This window comes from Molothrus ater, chromosome 1, assembly GCF_012460135.2.
Source record: "Molothrus ater isolate BHLD 08-10-18 breed brown headed cowbird chromosome 1, BPBGC_Mater_1.1, whole genome shotgun sequence".
NCBI classification, from domain to species: domain Eukaryota; kingdom Metazoa; phylum Chordata; class Aves; order Passeriformes; family Icteridae; genus Molothrus; species Molothrus ater.
Genome location: NC_050478.2, coordinates 78,680,599 through 78,705,474, shown reverse-complemented (window position 1 = coordinate 78,705,474; position 24,876 = coordinate 78,680,599). Strand labels below are relative to the sequence as shown.

Sequence of the window (24,876 nt, the reverse complement as noted above, 5' to 3'; positions counted from 1 at the left end):
CTCTTAATGAAAATGCACTTTAAAAAATTAATGCACCCATCCCTAAAACTTCAGGTTTTAGACACCTTTTCTGTAGTCCTGACGGTGTTGATACTTTTGCCTCTGCCTTTTCATATGCCATTTGTATAAGTTTACAAAGATACAATTAGCTCAGAATTATCTGTATGTGCAGTAATTATCTTGTGGGTGTTGTGATAGGTTTAGAAAGACAGGCTTTTTCATACATAACATCATAGTGTGGTGCAGGGTAAACTGCTCAAATCATGGTTTTAATCAAATCAGAATTAAAGTGGTTTTGTCTTTTTAACAGGGACATGTTGACCTAGCAATCAGTGAGCTCTACGCTGGGGCTACTATGAGCAGTACAACACATAAACACCAACCACAGATACTTGCAAAATGTTAGTAAAGAACTTTGAAACTAATCCTAAAAACTCCTAGTCTCACACATTGCTTTGGGCATGCACTGCTTTGGGCATGCCACTCGCCAGGCTGTGTGGGCTATAAGCTGACACTCCTGTTCTGGAGTCCCTCTGTTGCCCCCATGCCCTGCAGGTACCCGTGTAACCATGTTTCGGGTACAGTTCCATGTACCTGTGCTGCTCCCTGTGCTAACAGACATGCCACAAGACCCCCTGCACACCTGGGCTGGGGGGCCCTGCTTGTTACACCCAACCTGCCACCAGACAGAGCCAGCACCATCAGGCCAAGGCACAGGTGAGATACCAGCACCAAACCAGGGCTGCCTGCTCTGATGTCTCTCTCCACCTATTACAAGCTTTCATCCTTCTTTCTCACTTCTTTTACACCGGATTCTTTCCCCAAAAAGCCTTTGGTAACACCCGATCACCACTTGATCTGGGTAACAGTTGTGTGGAGCAAATTTAATTGATGTTCTTAGCTAGCCCACTGGGGGCAAGTACTCTCTTGGGACTGGCAGTTTCTGTATTAACCTGGTCACAAACAGTATATCCTCACTCCAGGATCTCTTGTTATCCAGCCCCTTTTGCCAGGCAGAGGAGGTGTAGTGAAATCCTTGCATCCCAATGCTGTTCTTTGGGTGGGCTGCACTCGGGAAAGGCACTTACCCTGCTAACGATGTCCACCATCCCTGACAATCCCAGTGGTCTAAGAGTCCGTGTTTTGGGGTGAAAGAAGCAAAAACTGTTTTTTAAGACAGCTGAATTAAATAGAAGCATCTCATCCCAAGGGATGAGATATATCCCTATAGGATACCTGAAGAACAAATTTGGGGGATATTCAACAGTTCGATATTTTTTCTTCGATGCGGCGGCAAAGGCCAGCAGTGATTCCCTGGAGCTGAGTGACTGCGAGAATACCGTTTGCAAGGAGAAAACAGCTCGAACTCGGGAGCAGCCGGAGAGAACGAGAAGTAAGCGTCCCTGCTGCGCGGCTTCCTCCTACACTCGGAGACTTTCTGTCAGCCCCCTGCTGAGCTGCACGGGGTCGGGGGTGCCGCCAAGGTGCTGAACGCAGAGACCCTGTCCTGCCCTGGGAAGGACACCGGGGCAGGGCCGCGCTGGGCGGGTCTCAGCCCGCAGCCCCCGCAGCCATCCCCGCCGGGCCGCTCGGGTGGGACAGCGGCCAGGGGAGCCCCCGTGGCGGGCGCTGTGTCTTTAAGGGCCGGGGCCGGCTCCGGGCTCCATCCTCCCTCCATCGCCATCCCCTCCCTCCCGGCCCGGCGGCGCTGGGCGCCGGGAGGAGGCGCCTGCCGCTAACAAAAGTCTGCGGCCGAGGCTCCCTTTCCTCCCGCCCCGGGCAACAAGTGGCTGGCGGCGGCCTCCCGGGGGAGGCGGCGGCAGCGGCAGGGCTGCGAGGAGGAGGAGGAAGAGGAAGGCGGGGCGGCGCTGAAGCATCGGAGGAGCCGAGCGGTAGCTGCGGGGCGGCGGAGCCAGCGCCCGGAGGCCGTCCCGCCCGTCCTGCTTGTGGATTATAACTGGAGCCGCCTTCCTGGCCCGGACACCCCGGCTGGAAACCGGGGCGCGGTGGGAGCACCGATTCATCGCATTTTTGATTCTTTCTCTTTTAAAGTTTTTTGTTATTGTTGGGGGTTTTTTGTTTGCTTTTTTTTTTTTTTTTTTTTTTGTGGGGTGGGGAAGGGAGGGTGTTGGCCACCCCAGAAGAAGCGGAAGAAGTTGCAAGGCTGCTTTGGACATGTCGCCGTGAACACTTTGGGAGGCTCTTCCCCCAGCGCTGCCCCAGGGCTGCACTCCGTCGGAGCCGCGGCCGCCCGGCGTCCCGCGGCAGAGATGCTGAGCGGCGGCGTGGGAAAGCGGCGACGAGCATGAAGGCGGCAGGATGGGCGCGAACAATGGCAAGCAGTACGGCAGCGAGGGTGAGCTGAGCTGGGGGGCGGCAGGAGGGGCGCTGGAGCCGCGGCGGGGGTCGTGCCGGCCGGGAGGGGTGACCGGGCGGGGGGCGCCGCGGCGGGGTCCTCCTCTTCCTCGCCGGGACCGCTCCCGCCCGGAGCCGCCACACAGTCTCCCGCTGCGCCCCTTAAAAACACCCTTAATTTTTATTATTTTTTTTATTTTTCACTAAGTTTAAACTATGTAGTTTAAGTGCTGTCTCAGCTCATGATGTCGGGGCAGCGGCGCGGCTTGCTGTTCGAAGGCAGCTCGGGGGTTACGGAGAGTGTTAACTTCGCTAAAAAGTTGTAGAGCGCTCTTTGTAATCCTTTTTTACTCGTCTTTATATCCCGGGATCCTTATATTATGCAGTATGCTATATGACTGCTTCCTGTCTGAACAGAAAGAAAAAAATTAACCCCGGCAAGGGTTGGGGGGAGAGTTAATGTTCTCCAGCTGTTATCCATAGATTGTACTCCTGCAATTTCGCTTCAGTGAAACTTTAGTGGGCTTGGTTTTAGATATACAGGGCCTGATTCGTTCTTGTGGAAACCTATTAGTCTCGCTGGAGCTGCATCAGGGATGAATTTCAGCTGCTTTGCTTCTGGTGTGAAGGACTACTGGAACAGTCAGCTGGTGTCAGGCAAACCAATGGCAAGTACAGAAAGTTTGTCTTTCTGCCAGCTAATTTTAAGCTTTCTTTAACTTCTAGCTGACTTCTATATGAATTGCCCTCCAAGTATTTAGGCAACTCTGTAGGATGTATGCTTTCCCCCTGGCGTATTGGGCGACTGTACAGGATCACCACCACCCCCTTTTTTTTGTTGTTGAGGGTTTGTAGGTGGAGAGAAAGAGATGATCTTGTGGTCTGCTCCATTCTTTGGAGTTCAGATGGCAACTGCCAAAGAATACACCTCTTGCATCCAAAATATGCATGAAGATTGTGTAAAGGAAAGGGGAAAGACGCCACTTCTAGAGCAGACTCTGCAGTTCCTTTCATTTATTGCCAAATGAGCTCTGCTTTTTGAAGAGTTGATGAAGTCAGATGCTTTAAGCTGAAGATATTCTTCCTGTCGTGGGGTTTCAGTCAATTGATACCATCACTAGAAAAACTCCTGCATAAATGGGGTGAGCCTGGAAGTTGCAATCAAAGCCTCTTTGGATTCCTCCTGAAAGGGGAAATCTTAGTTTTTCATTAGAGTTGAAAGGGCCATCGTTGATAGTTCTGGTCATGCTGCTGAGAGGTGTTTACCTCAATGACCAGAAGGTGTGGATGCATGCCTGATCTTTCTTCTGAATTCAGAGGACTGAGTGCTTCAATAAATGTACAATTTTTGGGGAGAGATGTGACTGACATAGAGTCTTTTGCAGCCCTCAGTGAAGGGGAGATTAACTGTTCCAGAAGTACCTGATAGGCACTTCTGTGAGGAAGAGGAGGATTAGTACTACCAGGGTGTTCTTAGTTCACATCTCTCCTCCATTCAGAGTGGAGATTGGATCCTGGCAGTGCACACTGCATGTGGCAAATGAATCTTTGCAGTGCAGACCATTACCTGTCTTGCAACTTAGGTAGAATAGTGGTTTAAAGTTAAAATAGACTTAAAAAATCCCCAAGCCCCATGAGCAAAACTTCATCATTGATGTGCCTCATCGATTGTGTTTCCTGGTAACTTCCATGCATCATCAGTTACTGAGAAACTTGGAGAAGCTCTCATACTAGTTTTGTTTCCTGAGTGGTACAGAGGAGAATAAATCTAAACCTGATAAAGGGAGGCTCCCCTGCCCCATAAACTACTGCGGCTTTTGGTGCCTTTGGCAAATAAACCACTTAATTGCTGTAAAAAGTTTACAGTAATTAAGTGGTTCAAATTAAAAAAAAAACAGTTTGCTGTTTTTAGTAGGATGTGATTATGCTCCGAGGTGGGGGAGGAAACAACATTTTCTTTAAAAGCAACCTGAATATCCATTTGGAAGTTCATTGAGTGGCATCTCAATGTTTTTAGCCTCAATCTCAACAATTTTTAGCCTGTTGGGCTTTGTAGGCTCATGCTGCACTATGCTATGTCATTTTAGGGGTGGAGAAAAGTACCTTTGTTAGCTCAGCTTCTTGAAGGCTGTTTTACCATTTGCTGCTTGCTGATATCTTAGGTGGGATTTCAGGAAGACAACTGCAAATGATTTTTAAAATGGTTGGGTTTTTTCCTCACAGCTTTCCTTCCTATCTGCTGTGGAACTGCAGAGCTTCATTAATTTGCCCAAATTGGTTCTCATCTCAGTGTTGAACAGATACATTAGGGCAAGAACAACTCTTGCTCAAGATACCACTTCTAAAATAGAGAGCTTTTATGACCAGGAAATTTGGTGTTACATGGATTGCTACATTGTTACACTACCAGTAATAAACTTTTTTTGAAATTCACATCTGTGCTGTGTATGCAATAATCTCAGGCAGCTAGGTGTTTGTGACTGATCACATAAACTACCCTGGACTGCCTTTATTTATCTGGTTGGCCAAGGCTTTATGGAATGTGACTTTATTGGAAGCTACAATTGTCATATTAAGATGCACCGGATCTTTTTGATTACAGTTACATGTTGAGGATTCTAAATCAGTATATAGAGTCTGGTGTATAATTGACAGTGCCTTTAAATATGTTTGTTTTTCATTTACTTAATTTTCTAAAGGTAAAACTTGCTCTGAGTGAAGCTTACATGTAAATAAAATTGCTTACCTGAAAAATCATATAATGATTTTTGGGATATGAACACAATACTCACTTAAGAAATTATGATAAATTAATATAGAAACAAAACTTTATTTACCGGAATTTACCTCTTTTTGTATGTAAAATATTAAATACAAGGTTAATTTTCTAATTTTCATTTGAATTTTTTACAATAATTGTTATAAGGCAGATTACTCCTGGAAACTGTTTACCTGAAAAAATGTGGAGCTTGAGATTTCAGGCTTGTTGTAATAGGCAGTAGATTCAGACTGACGTGTTAAAGCTTGAGGTGAATCTTTCTGAATGTGTTCCAGCAGTTGTGTTTCAACAGTGCTGCTGATGCTAATAGAACACTGGAGCAAGAAATCCACTTTATCATGGAGCAGAACTTGTAGGGCTTTTGCCTACACAGATAAACTGATGGAAATCATCAGTGACCTTAGCAAGAGTCTTACTGCTGTCTTTCACTTTCTTGCCATGGGGATAAACCATTTTAGTTTCTCTCACTTATTGAGCTACTTGTTCAGTTTTTAAATAAGAGGGAGCCTTGTGTCTGATAGTGGTCAGAGCAGCCTTTTGTTGTAGAAGCTGTCAAAAGTTGGGTGTTCTGTTTAAGGACCTGCCTTAAAATGTAATTGCAGCTGACCAAACAGGACACTACTTATCACAACAGATGAGGGACTGAATTGAAGGATGTTGGCCTTTAACTATTGCCAAGTTGATGAGACACCTTGGCAGTGTTTCTGTAATGTTTCTGCCCAGAAAAATCTTCTGTGCTGGGCATGAGGCTGGGTGGGTGCTGGCGGTAATGGGTAAAGTCCCAGCTGTTGGCATGGAGCCTTTGGGGAAAAAGTTAACTGGATGCTGTCCCTCTTACCACCTGAGGCAGCTTCTCATCCTCAAGGGAAGGACTTTAAAACTGCTTCTGTAGTACAAGGGAAGTGGCTTTGTTATATGAGTTGGAGGAATAATCTGTGTTATTACATATGAAAGGAAGCTGTAGCATTGAGGTGAAATTGCTGCTTTGCAAAATAACTATTCAACATGTCTTCTTCACAAGTGACTTCTTCATTAAACTGAGACCTGAGAACCAGTCAAATTTGAGAGGAGCTAAATAATGGTACAAAATGTTGACAATACCGATGTTCAGACCAGATGAAGGAATGTCTTTTTAACAACTCTTTTAACAACTGTCCAGAATCCTGCAGCTGTGGATAAAACTTTCGATGAGCCTCTCCTGCAGTTTCTCCATCTATGAACTGGTCTAGAGAGGATTGGTGACAATGAGCTCCACTTGATCAGTTAAAATGTATCATGAAAGACTTGATGTAACACAGGAGCCTTGTTCTGTAGAGAACAGAGGATGGCAGGGGAGAAATAGATGAAACTGTGGGAGAAATAGGTGAAACAGCACCTTAGACAAGGAAACCAACATCCTTTCTGAATCATAAGCCTTGTTGACAGACTTTTTCTTTTTGAATCTGAATATTTAATGTGGGAAGATTTTAATGTAAACTCTTTAGGAATAACTTTCACTCTGTTCTTGGTTTGAAAATGTTCTTTCTTCAGGCTTTTATTTGTGGTCAAAACCACTTGGAGGGAGAATTCCGTGTTCTCCCAGTGTTCTGCTCAAGTAAGCACCAGCACAGAAACCTGCCTTTGTCATAAGATACAGTTACTAGAAAGCACAGCATGATTTTACAAAGGTGGTGTTAATTATGATGTGTAACCTGGTATACAGTAGCTAAAACTTTCCAGGAATTGCCAGCACGTAGCACTGTGGAGAAATGGGTCAGTCTGTGTTCGTTTTGGAGTACCCTCTCAAACCTGTCCCTTCAGCTGGGAAACGTGGTCAAGGTCTGCATTATAGAGCCAGGCTTTCAGACTTGTCCTTTTTCTTGAAGGTGCTGTTGGTCACTAACTCATTGTGAATGCTGCCTTTCATTTCAAAGTAGATCTCTGCTCATTCAGTGATGGCGGGTGTTCTGACACACCTGAGGTTGTGTATGGAATTCTTTTTCATCCAAAAGCTCTGGCATTCATGACCTATAGATTTTGCCATATGTTAGGATCTGCTTCTTCACGAAGTGTTGCTGGATTTACTTCACATGCAGTGCTTATGTCAACTGTGAAAAACAGTGTACCATGGTAGTCTTGCACTCTTTTGTTTAAAGACTTTGTTAAAGAGTTGAATCATAATCATGTACCAATTATTTATATTGGTGGTTAGAATCTGTGAAGCCTCATGGGAAATTTTAATGAGGGTAAGGGGTGGGAAAGGCAATAAAGTAGCTTTTACTACATTATTTAATTATAAAATTTTGACAACCCCTGAGGTATCTTCCCTGTGTACTGCATCTTCAGAAGCAAGGGCAGTTTTTCTTTCTGGTATTTATTATTTTCTACCCCATGAGGTTCCCAGAGTCAAGTGAAGAGTCTCATCAAGTTGGTGCTAAAAGGCTCCTAGGCTGTGCATTTTTTTTGCTCAGCTTGTTTTGATGTGTGAATTACATTTACACATTACTATTTGACCTGTTAAACATGAAGTTTAGTATATCACACTGCTGTCTTACTTTACTGTTCTGGTGGGGTTTTTTTGTTTGTTTTTTTAACCTTAACATCCATGTGACTACTGTAAACATTAGGGTGCTGCTTAATAGTGCTTTTGGTGTTGCACTTACTTGGGTGATTGTGTTCTGCTTTTTGGTACTTGTCCAGTGTTGGTTCTTGCATTTTACTTGTGGCTGAATTTCACTCAGCTACCTTCAGGGAGATGAGACTGGCCTCTTAACAACAAAATTGAGACTGGAAGTATAGCAGTATTCCAAATGTCAGTCCTTCAAGCAGTGTTGTTTTTTTAAAAGGGAATTTGCAGTCTGACAGCGGCCAACAGCTCTTAACCAAAAGAAATCTTCAAAAATGCTGCTTATGATGTTCATTTTTTATGTTACTGTCAACTGAGCAACGCAAAATGATTGTGTGTATTTTGTGTTTACTCAGTTTGTCTCCAGAAAGTAAATTTGCTCTAAGCTCAGTGCTTATGTTGCATGTTGTTGTCTAGATCGCATGGCAGGGGCAGGAGGAGGGTTGGACACAGCACTTAAGTGAGCAGCTCTGCTGCTGTCAGTTTTTCATAAAACAGAATTTTCTTTTCCAAAAAAATGACTAGCCTGTGTGTAGTTCTTCAAATATGTGTTTATACACACTCACACAGCTACAGATTTGTGGGAGGTTTAGGCTTGTAAAAGTTGCTAATTTTATCAATAGCTTTTTAGAAAGTAACTTAGTGACTAACATCCGTATTATTTCGTAAAATGTTATTCTTTCATAAAATGCTTCTGGGACAAGGGAGGATCTCTTTCTTTTTTTTTTTTTAATAGATATTAGCTAACTAACTGTACTCTAGGGAGTTGTCTTTGACTTGGTTGGTAACTTTGCATGGTGCAAGATTAACTGGATGCTCTTCTGTTTAAAAAAAAAAGTTAACTGGGTGACAGTCAGAGGCCTGAATAAACTTTGAAGCTGGGGATGTATGACATGGAAAGCTTCCAGCAGACCTATCTCAGCTAAGGTAGTAGGAGTCCAGGACTTGCATATCCTCATCCTTCTTTTGCCCACTCCCCAAAGGCATGGAAGGAGACAAAACCTCTTTGGTAACTTTTGTAAACCAAATTTGAACATCTTTCTACCAAGCTGAACTTCATAAAATCCAAACTGAAGTGGATACTATACCATTCCTTGTGAGGGGGAAAAAATAGAAATCAACATGTATTCAGAATTGGGTGAGCAGTTTTAAGTCTAAACTGCTAACCCCAAAAAACTCCTCAGCAAACTTAGTTTTCTGGCAGTTTCAATCCTTTGGCCACTTCTGGATTCCTTACTTCTGTGAACAATTCCTAACTAGGAATTGGTTTGCTCCTTTGTGTGTCTTGTTTGTGTTAGGAAAGTGATTGGCAGAAGGCAGTGGATGACATTTGAAGGCTGAAATGCACAAGTGGTTTATTTCTGCTCTTCATTTCATAGTTAGCTATGCCCTATTTTTTAATACAGGACATGTGCTTTGCTAAATTAGGACAACTATTTCATTAAGGAGTAGTGACCTTCAAAAGCTGAAAAACAGGTGGTGGGCTCCCAGTAAAATCTGTTCCTTGTTGATGAGAAGAAGAAATATGCTAGACTTTCTATGTGTAGAGATGTGCAGCTTGTGATGGGATAGACGAGTGCAGGACTTTGTTATTCAAGTACCATTTAGGTTGAGAACTCGTAGTGTTGTAGCTGGCCTTGGGGAGGAAAAAGGTGTTAGTTCTGTCTGGTCATACCTCTCATTTTAATTCCAAATCTACTTGTGTCTTCTAGGACCAACCTGGCATTGAGAGCAGGTTTGTGTGAGAGCTCCTTTAAGGAGTTGAAGCATAAAGGAGGTGTTATCATCTTGATGTTGTGCTTGAGTTTGCCATGTCTGGGCAGATATTTCAGGAAAAGGTTCCAACTCCGTGCCAGTATCCAAACTCAACAAAAGTAATTTTTTGGCAAAATAGGTCTCTTCACCCTATATACTTTTGTGATCTCTGCCTTAAGTAAATGGGGGAAAAATTGTTGTATCTTGGGAATTTTTACCCTTGGAGTAAAGTGAGCAACAGGAAGCTTTTTTTCATGCCCATGTTTTGGATTAGGAAATTCCTGTCTGCAGTACATAAATTTGTCAAATCAACATCCGAAATCACGTGGCACTTTTCTTTCTGAGCAATTTGTGTACAATGTAATAGTTGCAGTAATGCTATATTGAAGTCTTTTCAAGCAGCATTAGCTTGGAGGAAGGTGTTTTAGTACTCTTTTCAGTGAATCTATTTTAAAAATTTTCTTCCTCAATTTCCTTCTTTGCTCCTGTTAAAAGAAAACCAAATGAAATTTGCAGATGCTATTGTAAAAGGAGCAATTATGAGGTTGCCTGTCTTTTTGTTTGGTTGTTTTTTTAAAGAAAGAAAGAGGACTCCAAAACCACTTGCATAACATCAATGATGGTTAACTAGGAAGAGCCTCTTTTGATCAAGAGTCACACGACCTTGTTTCAACAGTAAAAATAGAATTTGTATCAAGTCTAGTTGTAACATGACAAATGTAGTCTTGTCAGCTCATGGGGAGTCCAGACTTTTATTGCTTGCATGACTGCATGCATAGTGGAGAAGCATGCCATCCATTTAAGGCTCAGATACTATTTTGTTGCCAGATTGCACAAAATCCTCTTTCTGCGTAAGTGGCTGCGCAGAGAAGAGAAACTTGGAAATTTTTCTTAAATTGTGTAATAATTACTCAGAGTGAGTATTTTGTTTAAATCCCGTCCTTGAGAGATGATAATGCTATTGTGGAAACAGATGAGGACAAAGTGCACTTCTTTGAGAGTTTCTTATGGTGCTCATGGCTCTAATATTATTTTGTCTGTAGTGAAATGATGGCAATACTTGATCTTGCTCATCACTGGAGTGCAAGACAGCAAGGCCAACAGCTGGTCATGAACAGATGCACTCAACAGATGTTTTTGGAGTTTCTCTGTAGTACCTAGTAAAATGTTATTTCTTTTCCAGTTTTTCATTTGCCTTTTTTTTTTTGACACTTTATAAGGAAGCTGCTTGTGGCATCAACATGGAATCACAGAGTAGTTTGGTTAGGATGGGACCTTTTAAATGTCATCCAACTCAATCCCCCTGCAATGAGCTTCAGGTTGCTCACAGCACCTTCCAACCTGACCATTTATGTTTCCAGGGATGGGGTATCCACCAGCCCGTTCTAGTGTTTCACCACTGTCACTGTAAAATAATTTTTCCTTACATCTAGTCTAAATCTTTTGGTTTAAAACCAATATCCCTTGTGCTATCACAATAGGCCTACTAGAAAGTCTGTCCCCATCTTATAAGCTCTCTTTAAGTATTGAAAGGTTGCAGTAAGGTCTGACAGGAGTCTTCTCTTCTCCAGGTTGAACAGCCCCAACTTTCTCAGCCTGTCCTCATAGAAGATGTGCTCCAGCACCCTGATCATTTTTGTGGTCCTCCTCTGGACTTGTTCCGTGGTCCCTGTCTTTCCTGTGCTATGATCTCCAAAACTGGACGCAGTACTCCAAGTGTGGTCATGCATAACTTTTTTTAAAATAGGATTGTGGAAACAATAAGCTATTGCTTAATTTTGTGGTGAAAATTGTTGATGTACTATTACAACTTGAGTTTCTAGAGTTTTTGAAACTTCAGGATATACTAAAAGGGGTGTAAGAAAAGCCTTGTAGCAGCAGGATTTCAATTCCAGTTAGCCATGCTAGCATCAGATTGAAGCTAACTGTATGCTCTTCTGTGTCAAGAATATCTAGTAGCTGACCTTCCTCCTCAGGTTCATGTATGACTGTCCTCTTTTGTAGCCAACAAGCCTGAGGGTCCTCACCTATTTTTAGCATGGTTTCAGAACATGGGTGCTCTTACTCCAGAGCCTCTTGCTGTGGAATTTTTATGGTTTTGGTATACTAGACTGCCAGTGAGGTTCTGTGCAGTAAAATTATGTTCCAGCCTTTTCCAATCAACTCTTGGCCATATTTTAATGTCTGTAGAGGCTGAAGTACACAAATCCAAAGATTGGAAGTGACACATCTGGAGATCTCTAATCCAACCTGCTGCTCAAAATGAAGCCAAGTAGAGCAGGTTGCACAGAATATTGTGCCATCAGATTTCTTAGCACCTCCAAAGATGAAGATATTACAATGCCCCTGAAGATATTACAATGTCCATGAGGAGTCTGTTCCAGTGCTCAGTCACCTGCAGATTTTAAAAGAAGAAAAAAATGCTTTAATGTTTAAATGGGAATTCTCATATATTTCTGACTACTGCCTCTTGTCTGTTCACTGGCTCTCACTGAGAAGATTCTTCTGTTTTCTTTACTCCACTTTCTCTCTTCTATTTATACATAATGATAAAATTTGTCTGAGTCCCTTCTTCTCCAGAGTAGAGTGTTCTAGCTCTCAGAGTATCTTTCTGCCTAGCCTATCTTTTTGCAGATTAGTCAGTTTTCAGTTTTGTTTCACTGTCCGCTTAGCTAGACTGTGCTTCATCCATTTGTCTATGAAGGTGCTATGGAAAACAAAAGTTGGGAAGCTTTGCTGAAGTCCGGATAAACCCCTCATGTGCTCCCCTAGTGCCAGTTGCTTCCTTATTGATGTCTGTCAGGTTGGGCAAGCTTTACTTCCACTTATAAATCCCTGATAATGTCTTCCCATCACCTTCTTGGCTTGGAAATATTTTCCAGGAAGCTCTGTCACTTGTCCTGGATTGAGGTGAGGCTGACCAGCATGTGGCTCCCTAGATTGTCCTCCAAGCCGTTCTAGAGACAGGGGCATGTTATGCTTCTGTCCAGTTCTCAGGAACCTCTCCTGATCACCATGACCTTCCTGCAGTAATTGAGTGACCTTGCTGTGACTTTGATCACACAGCCATTGCCAGTGCACTCCATTAGATCTCATGGATTTGTCTGTCCAGTTTGATTAAATGTTCCCTAGCTCAATCTTCCTGTACTTCTCCTGGTTACTTATGTTTAGAAAAGCTACTAGAACTGGGCTTTCAGAAGCAGTAGAGATCAGCTGTAGCAAGTTCTGGCAAGTGTGAACGCTGTGGTGCAGTAGTTGAGTATCTCTAAACAGTACTCTGTAAACTTGTGTCTACAGCTGGTTTGGAGTTTTTCAGCTATAATTTATTTTTACCTTATATTATTAATGCTAAAACTCTTCCTTTCTACTGGATAAAGAAACTCACACTTTCTCAATGACTGCACTTTCTCTTGGCAGAGAACAGATGAAATAAGAAGAATACTCCCAAGAGCTGTGGTGGTAGAATCTGGCTATGTGTTTTTTTGTTGCTGTTTCTGGCAGCAGCAATGGTCTGTGCTTTTCATAAAAGCTTCTTCCATGGAGTTTTGCTTGCTTCAGGAGGAACAGCTTGCCCAGGATAACATTTTTTGCTCTCCTAGACAATTAAGATTGTTACTTTAATTAATAAAGTTGTAGTAATAATAAGAAATCACTTCTGCCATGTTCAAATTGATGTAGCCATGACTGGTTAAAATACTCTTCTACTGGTGTAAAGGTTTGCTTCTTTCCATGTATTCTAGGATTGAATCAAAGATGAGTTAAATCCCTCATTTAAGCTATGGAAGGTTAATATTCAAGTTTAGAAGAAACGCCTTACTTTTCATATGTGAAATGATGAAATATGGTTGTCTTAAATTTCCTTCTGAAAGCAATCACTACCAGACAACGTGGGTAATTGTAATCTTCTAAAGTGCTAGTAGATGCTTCTCATTTAAGACTCTTCTATTTAAAACTAAATTTATGTACAATACAATGGGTTTTGGGTATTGCTATGTCTGAAGCTACTTGGCGGTTGAATTTGCATTTTGATTTTAGTACCAAAAAGCTACCTCTAGGATAATTCACCTGTTAATGTTATCTATTCCTTGGACATTTGTTCTGTGTGGGAGAGGGGGTAACTTTCTAGAAAGGTAGAAGGTTCTGTGGTATCAGAACTATAGCCACAGTGCATGAATCAAAATGTTCTAATGTGAGATTTTAGGGGTGACTTTAAAACTGTTTTTCTTTCCATTTGTATGTATAGACTAGACAGCATAGTCCAGCCTAAAGTTTTTTTTGGCACTCAGTTAGGCAGGAGCAGAATATTTTGCTTATGTATTCATTTCTCTTGGGAAATTATTGCTCTTTACTCCCCTGTGGGTGTACCTTTTGTTACCCTGCATGGTTGTCTTTATGGAAAAACACAAATGCTTGTGGTGAGTATTTATTTCTCTTGCCAGGAACTAGTGGAACAAAGGTGAATGTGAGACTTCCCCTCCCTCAAACAATTGCTAATTTTTCCTGCTTAAACTCTGGTTTTAAAAGGCTCTATGTGAGTGCCTTTCTTGCCTCTAAGAAATAATCCAACTGTGAATTGGCTTACAGTTTATCGAGAGGTTGCACAGCAATTGTGAATAAGAGGAAGGACTAGTTTCTGTTTGGTTGTCCAGGAATTTATTGATTCAAACATTGTTTTGATTTAATGGTGTAATTTGCTTCTCACAATGAAAGTCCATGGTATGGCAAGTTGTGTTTGTCTCTGCAACAGCTGGACTGTGATGACTTCCCAGCATCTTTATAATGGTACATGTTTCCATAGCGTGTGTCAGGTAATGAAGTGGAATTGAACACCCTTATCACTTACCTTTTTTTGTGAGCACAGGATTTGGCAGCAGAAGTGGGACACAGTGAATGTTGCAGATCTGTTCCATTCCGGGTTTCCTGCTTTCATTTTGCCAGGCTTCATTTTCTACGGAAAACAAATTCTTGCCCTTCTGTGGATAAGATCTCCTGCTGCCCTTTGCCTTGCCATGTCTGTCACTGAAGTGTAGGGTTTCTTCATTAAGTCCCTACTTGAGCAAAAACATTCCTAGAAAGTGAAGTTTAGCTTCCCCAGGATTAGAGTCTAAACCAGAACAAGTCTAGTCAGACACAGGAGCCTTTCACGCAGCAGTTGGCTGTCAGTAGTTGTGTGGTTTGTGCCTTTTAAGCACCAATTAATCCTACCCGTGTTTTCCGCCATTTTCTTCCTAACTGAGGTATCAGCACTTGACTGAAAGGAGTGTGGTAGGCAGGACACAGAGCCCAGGCTTTTTGTTACTTAAGTTATACTGATAACAGCCTTGTTGCTCATGCTGGCCATCCATGGTTTTGAGAAAATGTAAGACAAATTGTGAGGGATTCTGTTGATTCAGGATGTATTTTCAAGCCAAGGTCAGGTCTTTAACTGTGCACATCGGGGAAGAAGGATTGTCATGCAATCTTGCTTTAACCCTGTAGATGCCAGCTAATGGGTGTGAAGTGTGAACAAAATCCCTGTAAAATCAACAGAACTCGTGTAAAACTTTCTTTTTTGCAGACTAGACCGCGGGTGGTTTCAGGAAAAAGAAACCAAACATGTAAACTCAATTACATATTCTAGAGTCTTGAGTTTTACAGCTGAAAGTACAGAGAGATGAAGCTGCAGTGGAAAGGTGTGTGTTTTTTCCTGGGCCATACAAGAGATGTTCATCAGGTACCCAGTAGAAACTTGGCTTAAATTTAAAAAAGAACAACAAGAATGAACACTCTAGGGAGAATCAGCAAATCTGTTTCACTAGTGAGTTATCTGGTGAACTAGATGTTCCTAATGGTGTGTTTTTGGATGATAGAGAATGGTGGAAGAAAAGTGAATTACATGCAGTGTTCTCTGCTATTCTCTTCTAAAGCAATATCAAAATTGAGTTTGCTTCAGTTTTGAGAAAAGAACCTTATCTTGTGGTGTACCTGAGCCTCTGTCCTTTGGAACAAGAACTACTGCTTTTTAAAAAGGGGGTTTTAAATAAGGACTTGGTATTTTTTTAAGTCCTTCTTCATGATGAAGCCATGAAAAGTTTAAAAAAAAATCTTAATATGTTAATTCTTGTTGGCTTTGCATTTGTCTGCCAGAGAGCTGAAGTCCTGTGTTAGTGATACCCAGACTGCACAGAAGCAATAATACAGCTTTGCAGAAATCACAAATGAGAACAGAAATACCTGAGCAAAAATATTCTTCAGGGAACTGGCCTTAATTTTAATTTCTGTACATATGCTGGAAATGTTGTATATTAATACCACACAGTGTTGTTAATACTTTGACCTTTTTGTTTACCTGTGTAGTGTATCCTTAAAAAAACGGTATCTACAACTTTGTCCGAGCCTCTAGTTCTTCTTGGTATATGTGCTAGGTTAATGCAATTTCTAAAATTGTAAGCTCTAGAATTCCAATAAGAACCCTCAAAGAGTTTTTCAATCTAGTTCTAGTAAAATGGCTTTGAAGAGTTAAGGCTAAGAATAATTTTCAGTGTTGTGTAACCAGCATTGATTTTTGTGATCTAAAAAGGATAGCTTATTTCTGAAATATTTCATTTGAGGAATTGAACTATTTTTTTTTACTTTGTAAATTTAAAATGCATTATTCAGATAAGGACAATGTACTGTTGTGCTTTTAAAAAAAGGTGCAAAAAGCCAAGCACAAGTAATGCAAGAATGAAGTGTGTTTAGGAGATTGGAAACTAGACCACTGTATTTTTCTTGAGACTTTCTAGCCACATTAGTTATACAGGAAAGTCATTAAATCCTGGCTATCTTCTGAAATGTGTCAGCTGAGCCCTGATAATTCTGGTTGCCAGCAGACCAGAAATCAACTAATTGCATATTTTATAAACAATTTACCAGAACACTAATGCTTGGTGTCAATATATACTAATGTAGTGCATTGACCTGACCCAGTGAAATGGGACAACCCTACCCCTCAGTAGGGCATAGCCCTCTGGAAAGCTGGTGAATTAAAATTCTTTTATTGATATAACATGTTCTTAGTTTGCTGAATACCAGCTGCAATAAGCTGGGTATTCCCCTAGGATTTTTTGATGGAATGTTCTGTGGTGGAGGAGACAGGGATGCTGCATCTGTGCAGTGGCAGAGTACCTGCTCTGAAGTGGAGCTGTGCAGTCATAGCTTTGATGAACTTTAACAGATTTGTTGCTGTTGTCCATTCAATAAAGGACTTACTTGGATTTTTCTCTTATGCAATAGGTAAAAGGAAGTATAGTAGCTTAATGTTATCTTTCCTGTTTGGCAATAGTGCGAGGCATCTCAAGGGCCTGGCATATCAGGAGATCCTTCAGTGCTTGCCAAGGAAGTTGGAAAGAGTATCACTGGTTTTTTGGTTTTTTTCCCTTGAAGAATGACTCTATACACTAGACTTAAGAACACTTCTCTGAAGAGATTGCATCAGTTGTGAAGAATAATGGACAACTTTCCCTATCTTATGTTTTGTCATTGATTTGCCACTTAAAGTAGGATTTATTCTGAAATAAATGGGTTTATGATTTGGTGACACTGTGTGGATAGATAACACCATTTAGATAAGTGGCACAAAGGTTTTCAAAAGTATTTTAAAGAGAGTTTGCCACTTGAATTACTTCCAGTGCTATCTTGCTATCTAAAATTCTATGTAAGCTCTGTGACCATGTTGGAAGCAATTAAGGATAAGTAAGAAAGATGCTACCATTGTTCCAGGTAGGGCTTTGAATGTTTGAATGAAGTTATAAACAGAACAGATAAGGAATTGATCTAGAAGCTGTCAAAGGAATTTGTTAGTAATTTTGGGTCCAATCTGATATTGCTCCTTCCCGAGCTGCCTCTCAAATTGCTTCTCTGCAGCTGAAAGCAAACTCCAGTCTAAGATTAGTCTGGATTCACCTTAATGTGTTCTGAGAGATGAGCATCAGTTGTCTCTGATTTTCTGATCCTTACAGTCAGTAAATCCAGTTGCCCGCTGCCCTCTTGTAAAACCTGACAACAGTTCCTTGTAGTTCAGTAACTCTATGCAAAGCCAGTAAAGCCTTGGATGTGCTCCCATGTGCAGATGGTTGGGTGGTGGCAGCAGCTGCTTGACTCTGTGCAGCTCAGGTAGTATTTTTTTTTCTGCTTTGGTGTCATTCAGACTGGGCAGAAGTTTTTAGCCTTCTGAAGAATTTTCTATTACACCTCCTAATCACTTTTGAGTAAATGATGAAGTGGATAAGAGGTTATTCTTCCTTTGCTTAATAGCATGGCTGCCTCTTGAGTATTTCTCTTCTGCTGTGTGGTTTTGAGAAGTATGGGAGAGTGGGTACTGCAAGTGCTTGTGTTATTTTGAAAATGCTTCTTGGGATCCAGACAAAAAGTAATGTCTGGAATATTTCTGTTTATTGTCTGTGAGAGGCACAGGAAATAGGAAAGGCCAACTAAATTATGGCAGCCAGCAAACTCCTCTGAAGCAAAGGAAAATTTAGGAGTGACAGAACTGGGCCTTGCTGCCCACTGGGTCTGTGTTGCACATTCGTCATAAATTTAGTGACAGAACTGGATCAAAGCTCCTTCATCCTAGATCAACAGAGGGGAAATGAAGTTAGAGTTTCAGCACTAGTTTATCAACTAGAAAAGGGACAAACATTTACTTCTCTCACCCCAAATCTCCATAATCTGTAGGTGAGTTCTCAAGAAGGTACAAGAGCTGCAGGAAAGCTTGTAGGCGGAATCTTCTCCCACTTTGACTTAGAATAAATGGTCATTTTCTTTTGCTGGTTAGAGTTGCAGATAAAAGTGGAGGATGCTAAGGACAGATATTCTGACTGAGGAAATTGCTTTAAAATGCTGGATAATCCTGTACTATCCCAACTAATTGGGAATCTAAAATCTTGGCAAAAGTTCTCCTACGTTGCTGTAAAGATAAGTAACCTACCAAGTTTGCAAGTCCTCTCATCTCAAGGCAAAGATTTTTCAAAGGCAAAGGCATTTTCAGCCTTCTCTTTTCTTGCAGCCTAAACTGTCCAGTTTCTAGCTTAAACAGATCTGTGAAAAAAAAATTAAATCTGGGCATTTGGCCATAGTAAACAAATGAGAATTGCTGTTTCTTTGAATGTTTAATAGTAATAAGATAAATTGTTCCAAAGTACTTTATGCCTCATTCATAGCAAAGTACTACCTTTATCTTAAAATATTGTTTGCACACGTGTAATGTAAAAATGCAATTTAGACTTGAACATCTTTATTTTTGGTTGATCTAAATTTAAATGTGATTGATTCCTTGGGATTCATTGTCATGCTTTCTGCTAACCCAGGACTTGTCCTTCACCTGTGAGAATGTGCTGCTGTGGGGCTGCTTGCCTTCCTCTGTACCATGGCAATTGAGGTTTTGTCTTTCAGAGCAGTACTTTTCTGTATGGGTTCTCATTGGAAAGGCACTCCTCATGTTGTGATGTTGTATTTGTCATGGAGTTAAATCCTAATCCTTTGCTTTTATCCTGAGGAATGTTTTGTGTTGTTTGTGTAGGTGATGATCATCTGGCCAGGCTGACAGCCCAGGGTTTGCACAGTATTTCTGTGTCCCCCCCCCACCATGATTTAAATTAAAACCTCTATGGCAGCTATCAGCAGTGGCAGAAGTAGAAATCAGAAGAAAAGGGCTGTATGGGCAAGACTACTTTCTCTAAAGACACTCCTGGGAGTACCTTTGTGTAGAACCTAAAATATATGAACTGGCTGAAACAAGACCCCTGTAGCCTGGTGACCCTTCATGACTTATAGGCAGAGAATAGTTTAATGGAATCATGTCAAGAGTTAATAGATAGAACCTGTAAGCTAGAGTTGTGCATTCTAGAAGTGTGACTGGTATCTGAAGCAAGAATGCGAGATAAGTGAGTGCTCCTTTCTTGTTAGGTCTTCATTGCTCCTTATTTGAAATACTGCCGTTCTCTTGACTACAGTTGCCAGTAGAACTGAAAAGCTGCAGTTATATTTTATGTTTAGAAATGCAATCCTGCAAATTGTGATCATTCATCACTATAGTTTAGCTAAAAACATTTGTTTCTGACACCTTGTGGTTGAGCCTCAGAGCAGCAGCAATATGAGAAGTTTCATTAAGAGAGAATTTTTTTGCTTGCTGTTTAGTCACAGAATAGCCTGGATTGGAAGGGATCTTAAAGATCATCTAGTTCCAACCCCACTGCCATGGGCAGGGATGCCTTTTGCTCACCAGATTGCTCACAGCTCCATCGAACCTGTCCTTGAACACTTCCAGGGATGGGGCATCCACAGCTTCTCTGGGCAGCCTCACCACCCACACAAGAAAGAATTTCTTCCTGATATCTAACCTAAACTTGCTCTCAGTCTGAAACCATTCACCCTTGTCCTGTTACTAGATGCCTTTGTAAAAATACCTCTCCTTCTTTCTTGGGAGCTCCTTCAGGCACTGTAAGGCCACACCTAGGTCACCCCAAAGCCTTCTCTTTCCTAGTCTCAACAAACCCTATTTTCTTAGCCTTTTGATTTGATGGGTTGACTTTTGATTTGATGTCAGAAAGACAGAGCTGCTTTTCTAGCCCTGTTCCAGTAGTGCAGCCTTGCCGAGTGACAGTGTATTAACCTACTTGTGTGATCTACTCCTCTCATAATGATGAAATTAATCGAAGCTCCATGAATTTGCAGTGAACTGTGAAAGTGAACTGAATTTGCAGTGAACTGTTCTAGGCTTCTGGAAATGGAGTTTTTGTCACATGTATAGTACATCTCTAACTATTGGATTTATGGACCATAAGAAATAAAGCTGCGTTTTTTCCAAGCTTTTTATTTTTCCTGCATAAGCATTTTTATTGTTCATCTGTTTTTAATAGTTCTCAATAAGGGATGGGTTTTATATTTACAGTAAAAGCTTTGAAGCATATCATTGTTTGAGTTCATCTTACCCTGAAATAGCTTATTCTGAAATTCTTTGCTTGTATCACCCTGTACTGTAGCTCCAAGCCCTGACTTAGACTTGGTGGGTCCAACTGGGGCAACTCTCACTGAGAATGATGGTGAATCTAAGCATCTGTTTGCTTTTAGAAAGTATCCTTTTTCTTCTGGAAGTCTCTATTTCAGAACAATGGGACTACCTTTTAGCCTGAAGGTGAACCCAGAGGGAAAGCCAATCTACCTGCTGGGTATAGCTGTAAGCCCCCATAGTTTTAGTTCCCCAGAGGAAAGGGCATTTTCAAATTTAGTCTGTAATAATTCCCTTGATCAGGTAAGGTACCATCGGAGAATCCTTTTGTTACTGATATAGTTGTCTAAACTGTGATCCTCATCTGTGTAGAAGCTTTCCACAGGAAGAAATTCCATTGCTAATGGACATTGCTTCTTCAGCAAATTTCTAAAGTTGGTCTGGTCTGTGAATTTCAAATAACTTGTGCAGAATTCCTTTATGGACTTGAAGCCATTCCAGGGGTTTAAAAAAAGAATAGAATTGTGGTGTCTGTTTCCTCCTTCGTAAGAATAGAAGACAGGCAAATGGACACATTTACTGTCTGTGATTATTGGCAGAATCCTGCAAAAAGCAGATTTTGTAGCTTGACAACAGCTGTGACTCAAAGCTGCCTAACTTGCATGTCTCTGTTTGTAATTATCTAATCCTGCTTAGGCCTTTTTTTCCTGAATACTGGTTTTTGTATGGTGAGCATTTCCTGCAGTAGAGGACTAATACAGACTGAGGGCCTTTCCCATCACAAGGTAGGATGCTCCAAGTCTAAACAAGTATCTGGTATTAATGTCTTGATTTCTTCTGACTTGTTCTTTAGGTCATATTTCTCTTTAGGCCTAATGTGGACTGTTGCTGTCTTCTGGTCTATGCTCTTAAAAGAAGAATGCTAAGTAACTCTAAATATTTTAGTTTCTTTACTTAAAGCTAAATACTGACAGCATCTGCTGCTCTTTCTCAAGAAGAATTCTTGTTATCAGCCTGTTTGTTCGTGTTTGTGTCTCCTGGCATGAGCAGCTTCTGATAGCTGGATGTCAGACACCCAGGCAATATGGCTCTGCTTCCCATGTCAGGGAATCTGCTGGATGCTCTGGATTAAATGGAGCAACTTGGACTTGGAAACACTGACTGTTCATCTCCAATTGGCAAACAACTCTAAAAGGTGATTCAAATGGGGGAAAATATGTTCAGGGTAAGCAAAGAGGAAATTTAGGCCTGAGAAGCTTATAATCTACATGCAATGAATTTTAGGTATACTATTGATATTGTAATTCTGGAATACAGAAGCAATCCAACTACTTTTAAATTAAATGCCATGTCTTTATTAAAAGCTAAACTATTTTCATGACTTACCAGTCACTGATTGATTCATATAGAAAATAAGTTTTAATAAAAGCTGTTATGAGAATTGCCAGGGTTAGTTCCAAAAAGTAATAGTGAGATGTGGTTCTCACTTCATATATAAATACAAAATTGTTAAGAAACAATTAGAGGAGTGACTGAGGTCACTTGGTTTGTTTAGCCTGGAGGAGGTTAAGGGGGATCTCATTGCAGTTACAACTTCCTCATGAGGGGAAGAGGATAGGCAGACACTGATCTCTTCTCTGTGATCCAAGGGACTGGCTTGAAGTTGTGTCAGGGAAGGTGTAGGTTGGATATTAGGAAAAGGTTCTTCACCCAGAGGGTGTTTGGGCACTGGAGCAGTTCCCCAGGGAAGTGGTCACAGCACCAGCCTGACAGAGTTCAAGAAGCATTTGGACAATAGTCAAGCACGTGGTATGATTCTTGGGGGGACTTGTTCAGGGCCAGGAGACAGACTGATGATCCTTATGGGTGCCTTTCAAACCAGGATATTCTGTGATTCTATAGGACATGGAAAATGACATCCTAAAGTAGATGTAGCAGTATGGCTAGGTCTTCAGAACTTTTTTCAAGCATGCATTTAGACTTCCTGCAATGAGAAAAACAGAGGTAAATATTATGCTAGTTTTAAAAGCAAAGCATATAATTTTTTGTTTGGTTATCTGCTTAGTTATGGCTTCTGTTAGAGGGTCCTTGCTTGAAGACTTGCTTTTGTTATGAGGTTTCTGTTTCTGTTGATGTTCTTGTCCAAGTCATCTACAGCAGGCACAGGACCCAGAAGCTTAAGCAGTCCTTCTAGGCATTTTAAGACTTCTGCTGTTCAAGTTGACAGCAGTCTGTGTGAAGTCCTGATAGTAATTTTTTGTCATTGCTAGGGATTTGCTTATTCAGTTGTGCAACTGACCAAACACATCAAAGGTTATCTAGTTATCATGGTTGCTTCTTTTTTTAGTATGGTTTTTCCTCAAGGTGGCCAGAAGGCCAATGGCACCCTGGCCTGTATCATCAATAGAGTGGCCAGCAGGGCAGGGCAAGGACAGGGCAGTGATTGTCTGTGTCCCCCCCCCAGCACTGGTGAGGGCACACCTTGAATTCTGTATTGAGTTTTGGGTCCCTCACAGCAAGAAAGACATTGAGGTGCTGGAGAGGGTCCAGAGAAGGGAAACAGCTGGTGAAAGGAGCACAAGTCTTATGAGGAGCAGCTGTGGGAGCTGGGGTTGTTTAGTCTCTAGAAAGGCAGGCTCAGGGGGGACCTTACCACTCTCTACAACTGCCTGAAAGGAGGGTGGAGTAAGGTGAGTGTTGGTCTCTTCTCCCGGGTAACAAGTGATAGGATGACAGCAAATGACCTCAAGTTGTGCCAGGGGAGGTTTAGATTGGGTATTAGGCAAAATTTCTTCACAGAAAGGATTGTCAAGCCCTGGAATAGGCTACTCAGGGAAGGGGTTGAGTCTCCATCCCTGCAGGTATATAAAAGATGTGTACATTTGCACTTGGGGATATGGTTTAGTACTAGGCTTGGCAGTGTGAGGTTCACGGTTGGAGCTGATGATCTTAAACATATTTTCCAGTTTCTAAATGATTGTATGTTTTTGTGGTGATATGAATAACTACATGGACCCCAGTATTTACAAATACAATGAAGAGCTGCATCTTAGGAGTGTGTCTTTCTAAAGGCAGTCAGAACAGCTACAGAGAACACATAGCATTAATTGTTACACTTTTCACTTCTATGAGAGTGTCCTTGAGTAGCTTTTAATGCAAATAGTGTTTCAGGACTCCTAGGGATATGTAAAGTGTTAGTAATAGTAATTCTCACTATAATTTCCATATAGTAACCCAATTAAAAAGGTCTATTTAAAAGATGCTATCCTTTAAAGAAAAAATGAAACCTCTGAAATGAGAGAAACATAAGCGTATATATTCTCAATGTTAAAAATATAATCTGGCATTGGAATGCAGACAGTCATTGTGACTGGTTCTGAGTGAGTTTGTAAGCCAGCTGGGGAATGTGTGACATTAAGCATGCTGTAACCCATTATGAAGTCAGATTGTAGTTAGAACTTTCCATGGTTCTTTAAGAATTCTGACTCAGCTGTAAGTACAAATCAAATTATAATAGCTGGTAGCCAAACAATGCAGATTATTCATTAGAACATGCGTAGTTCAATAATTTTTTGATGGAAGGAGATTGAGAGGAGGAACTTTCTGAGATGAGATCTGACACCCCTGCCATGCTGGCCCTAAGTGGCGTAGGTTTTTGTATGAGCAAGTGTGGGTCTCTGCTCAGTTCAGGCGTTTCCTGTCTTGCCTGACACAGTACTTCTCTCTGCTCTACGTGTAGCAGGTTAGCAGTGGTCTTTGGTAAACACACTTTCCAGAAGCCTCATCTAAAATGTGATGTACAGAAACAAGTGTTTGCTGAAGGTCATCAGGGCACCCTTTGCCTCTTGCTTAGGTAGAATGGAAATTCTGATGACCGAGGGATGTATTAATTGTGACAGTAATAATTGCGTTCATAATATATGAATATTGAATATATGAATATATGAATAGCTGTGTTTTGAAATCATTAGAGTCATATGAATTCTGGCAGCCTGGAGGTAGTAGGATTTTTGTGGAGAATTTTAGCATCAACTTGTTAAAAATGTCTGTCTCTTCAGAGTTTTGTCAGAGTTAAAATGACTACGCATATGAGAACTTAAAATCTCGTGTGTCACATCAGATTAAATTTGAAATTTAGTGTTTGCTACCATGTTTTAGAAAAGTATATTCTTGTCATGAGAACAACTCATGCTGCAGGTATTGTGTACAGTAGAGAAACTTTTAAAAGCTTCCAAATTCCCATAAATTTTTGTTTGAGCATGCAGTGTGTTTGACAGTCCAACCTCATATATTCCCTGTAAGATGCTTTGAAAACTGCTCAATTTAATGGTTTCTCATGGCCAACCATACAAAGTTTTTGATATATTTGAGGCTCTACAGGGCTTGTATACTATGATCACGTATTAGTAAAAATGT

At 41.2% G+C, this 24,876-nt stretch overlaps 1 protein-coding gene across 1 annotated transcript in view; it reads left to right on the top strand.

Moving 5' to 3' along the window:
- The first annotated feature begins 2,222 nt into the window (after positions 1-2,222).
- FBXL7 (F-box and leucine rich repeat protein 7) overlaps positions 2,223-24,876 on the top strand; it is a 172,481-nt gene continuing 149,827 nt past the window's right edge. The window contains exon 1 of the mRNA XM_036379168.2: positions 2,223-2,356. Within this exon, the coding sequence (XP_036235061.1) occupies positions 2,320-2,356 (37 nt within the window). The 5' untranslated portion in view covers positions 2,223-2,319. The remainder of the gene's footprint in view (positions 2,357-24,876) is intronic.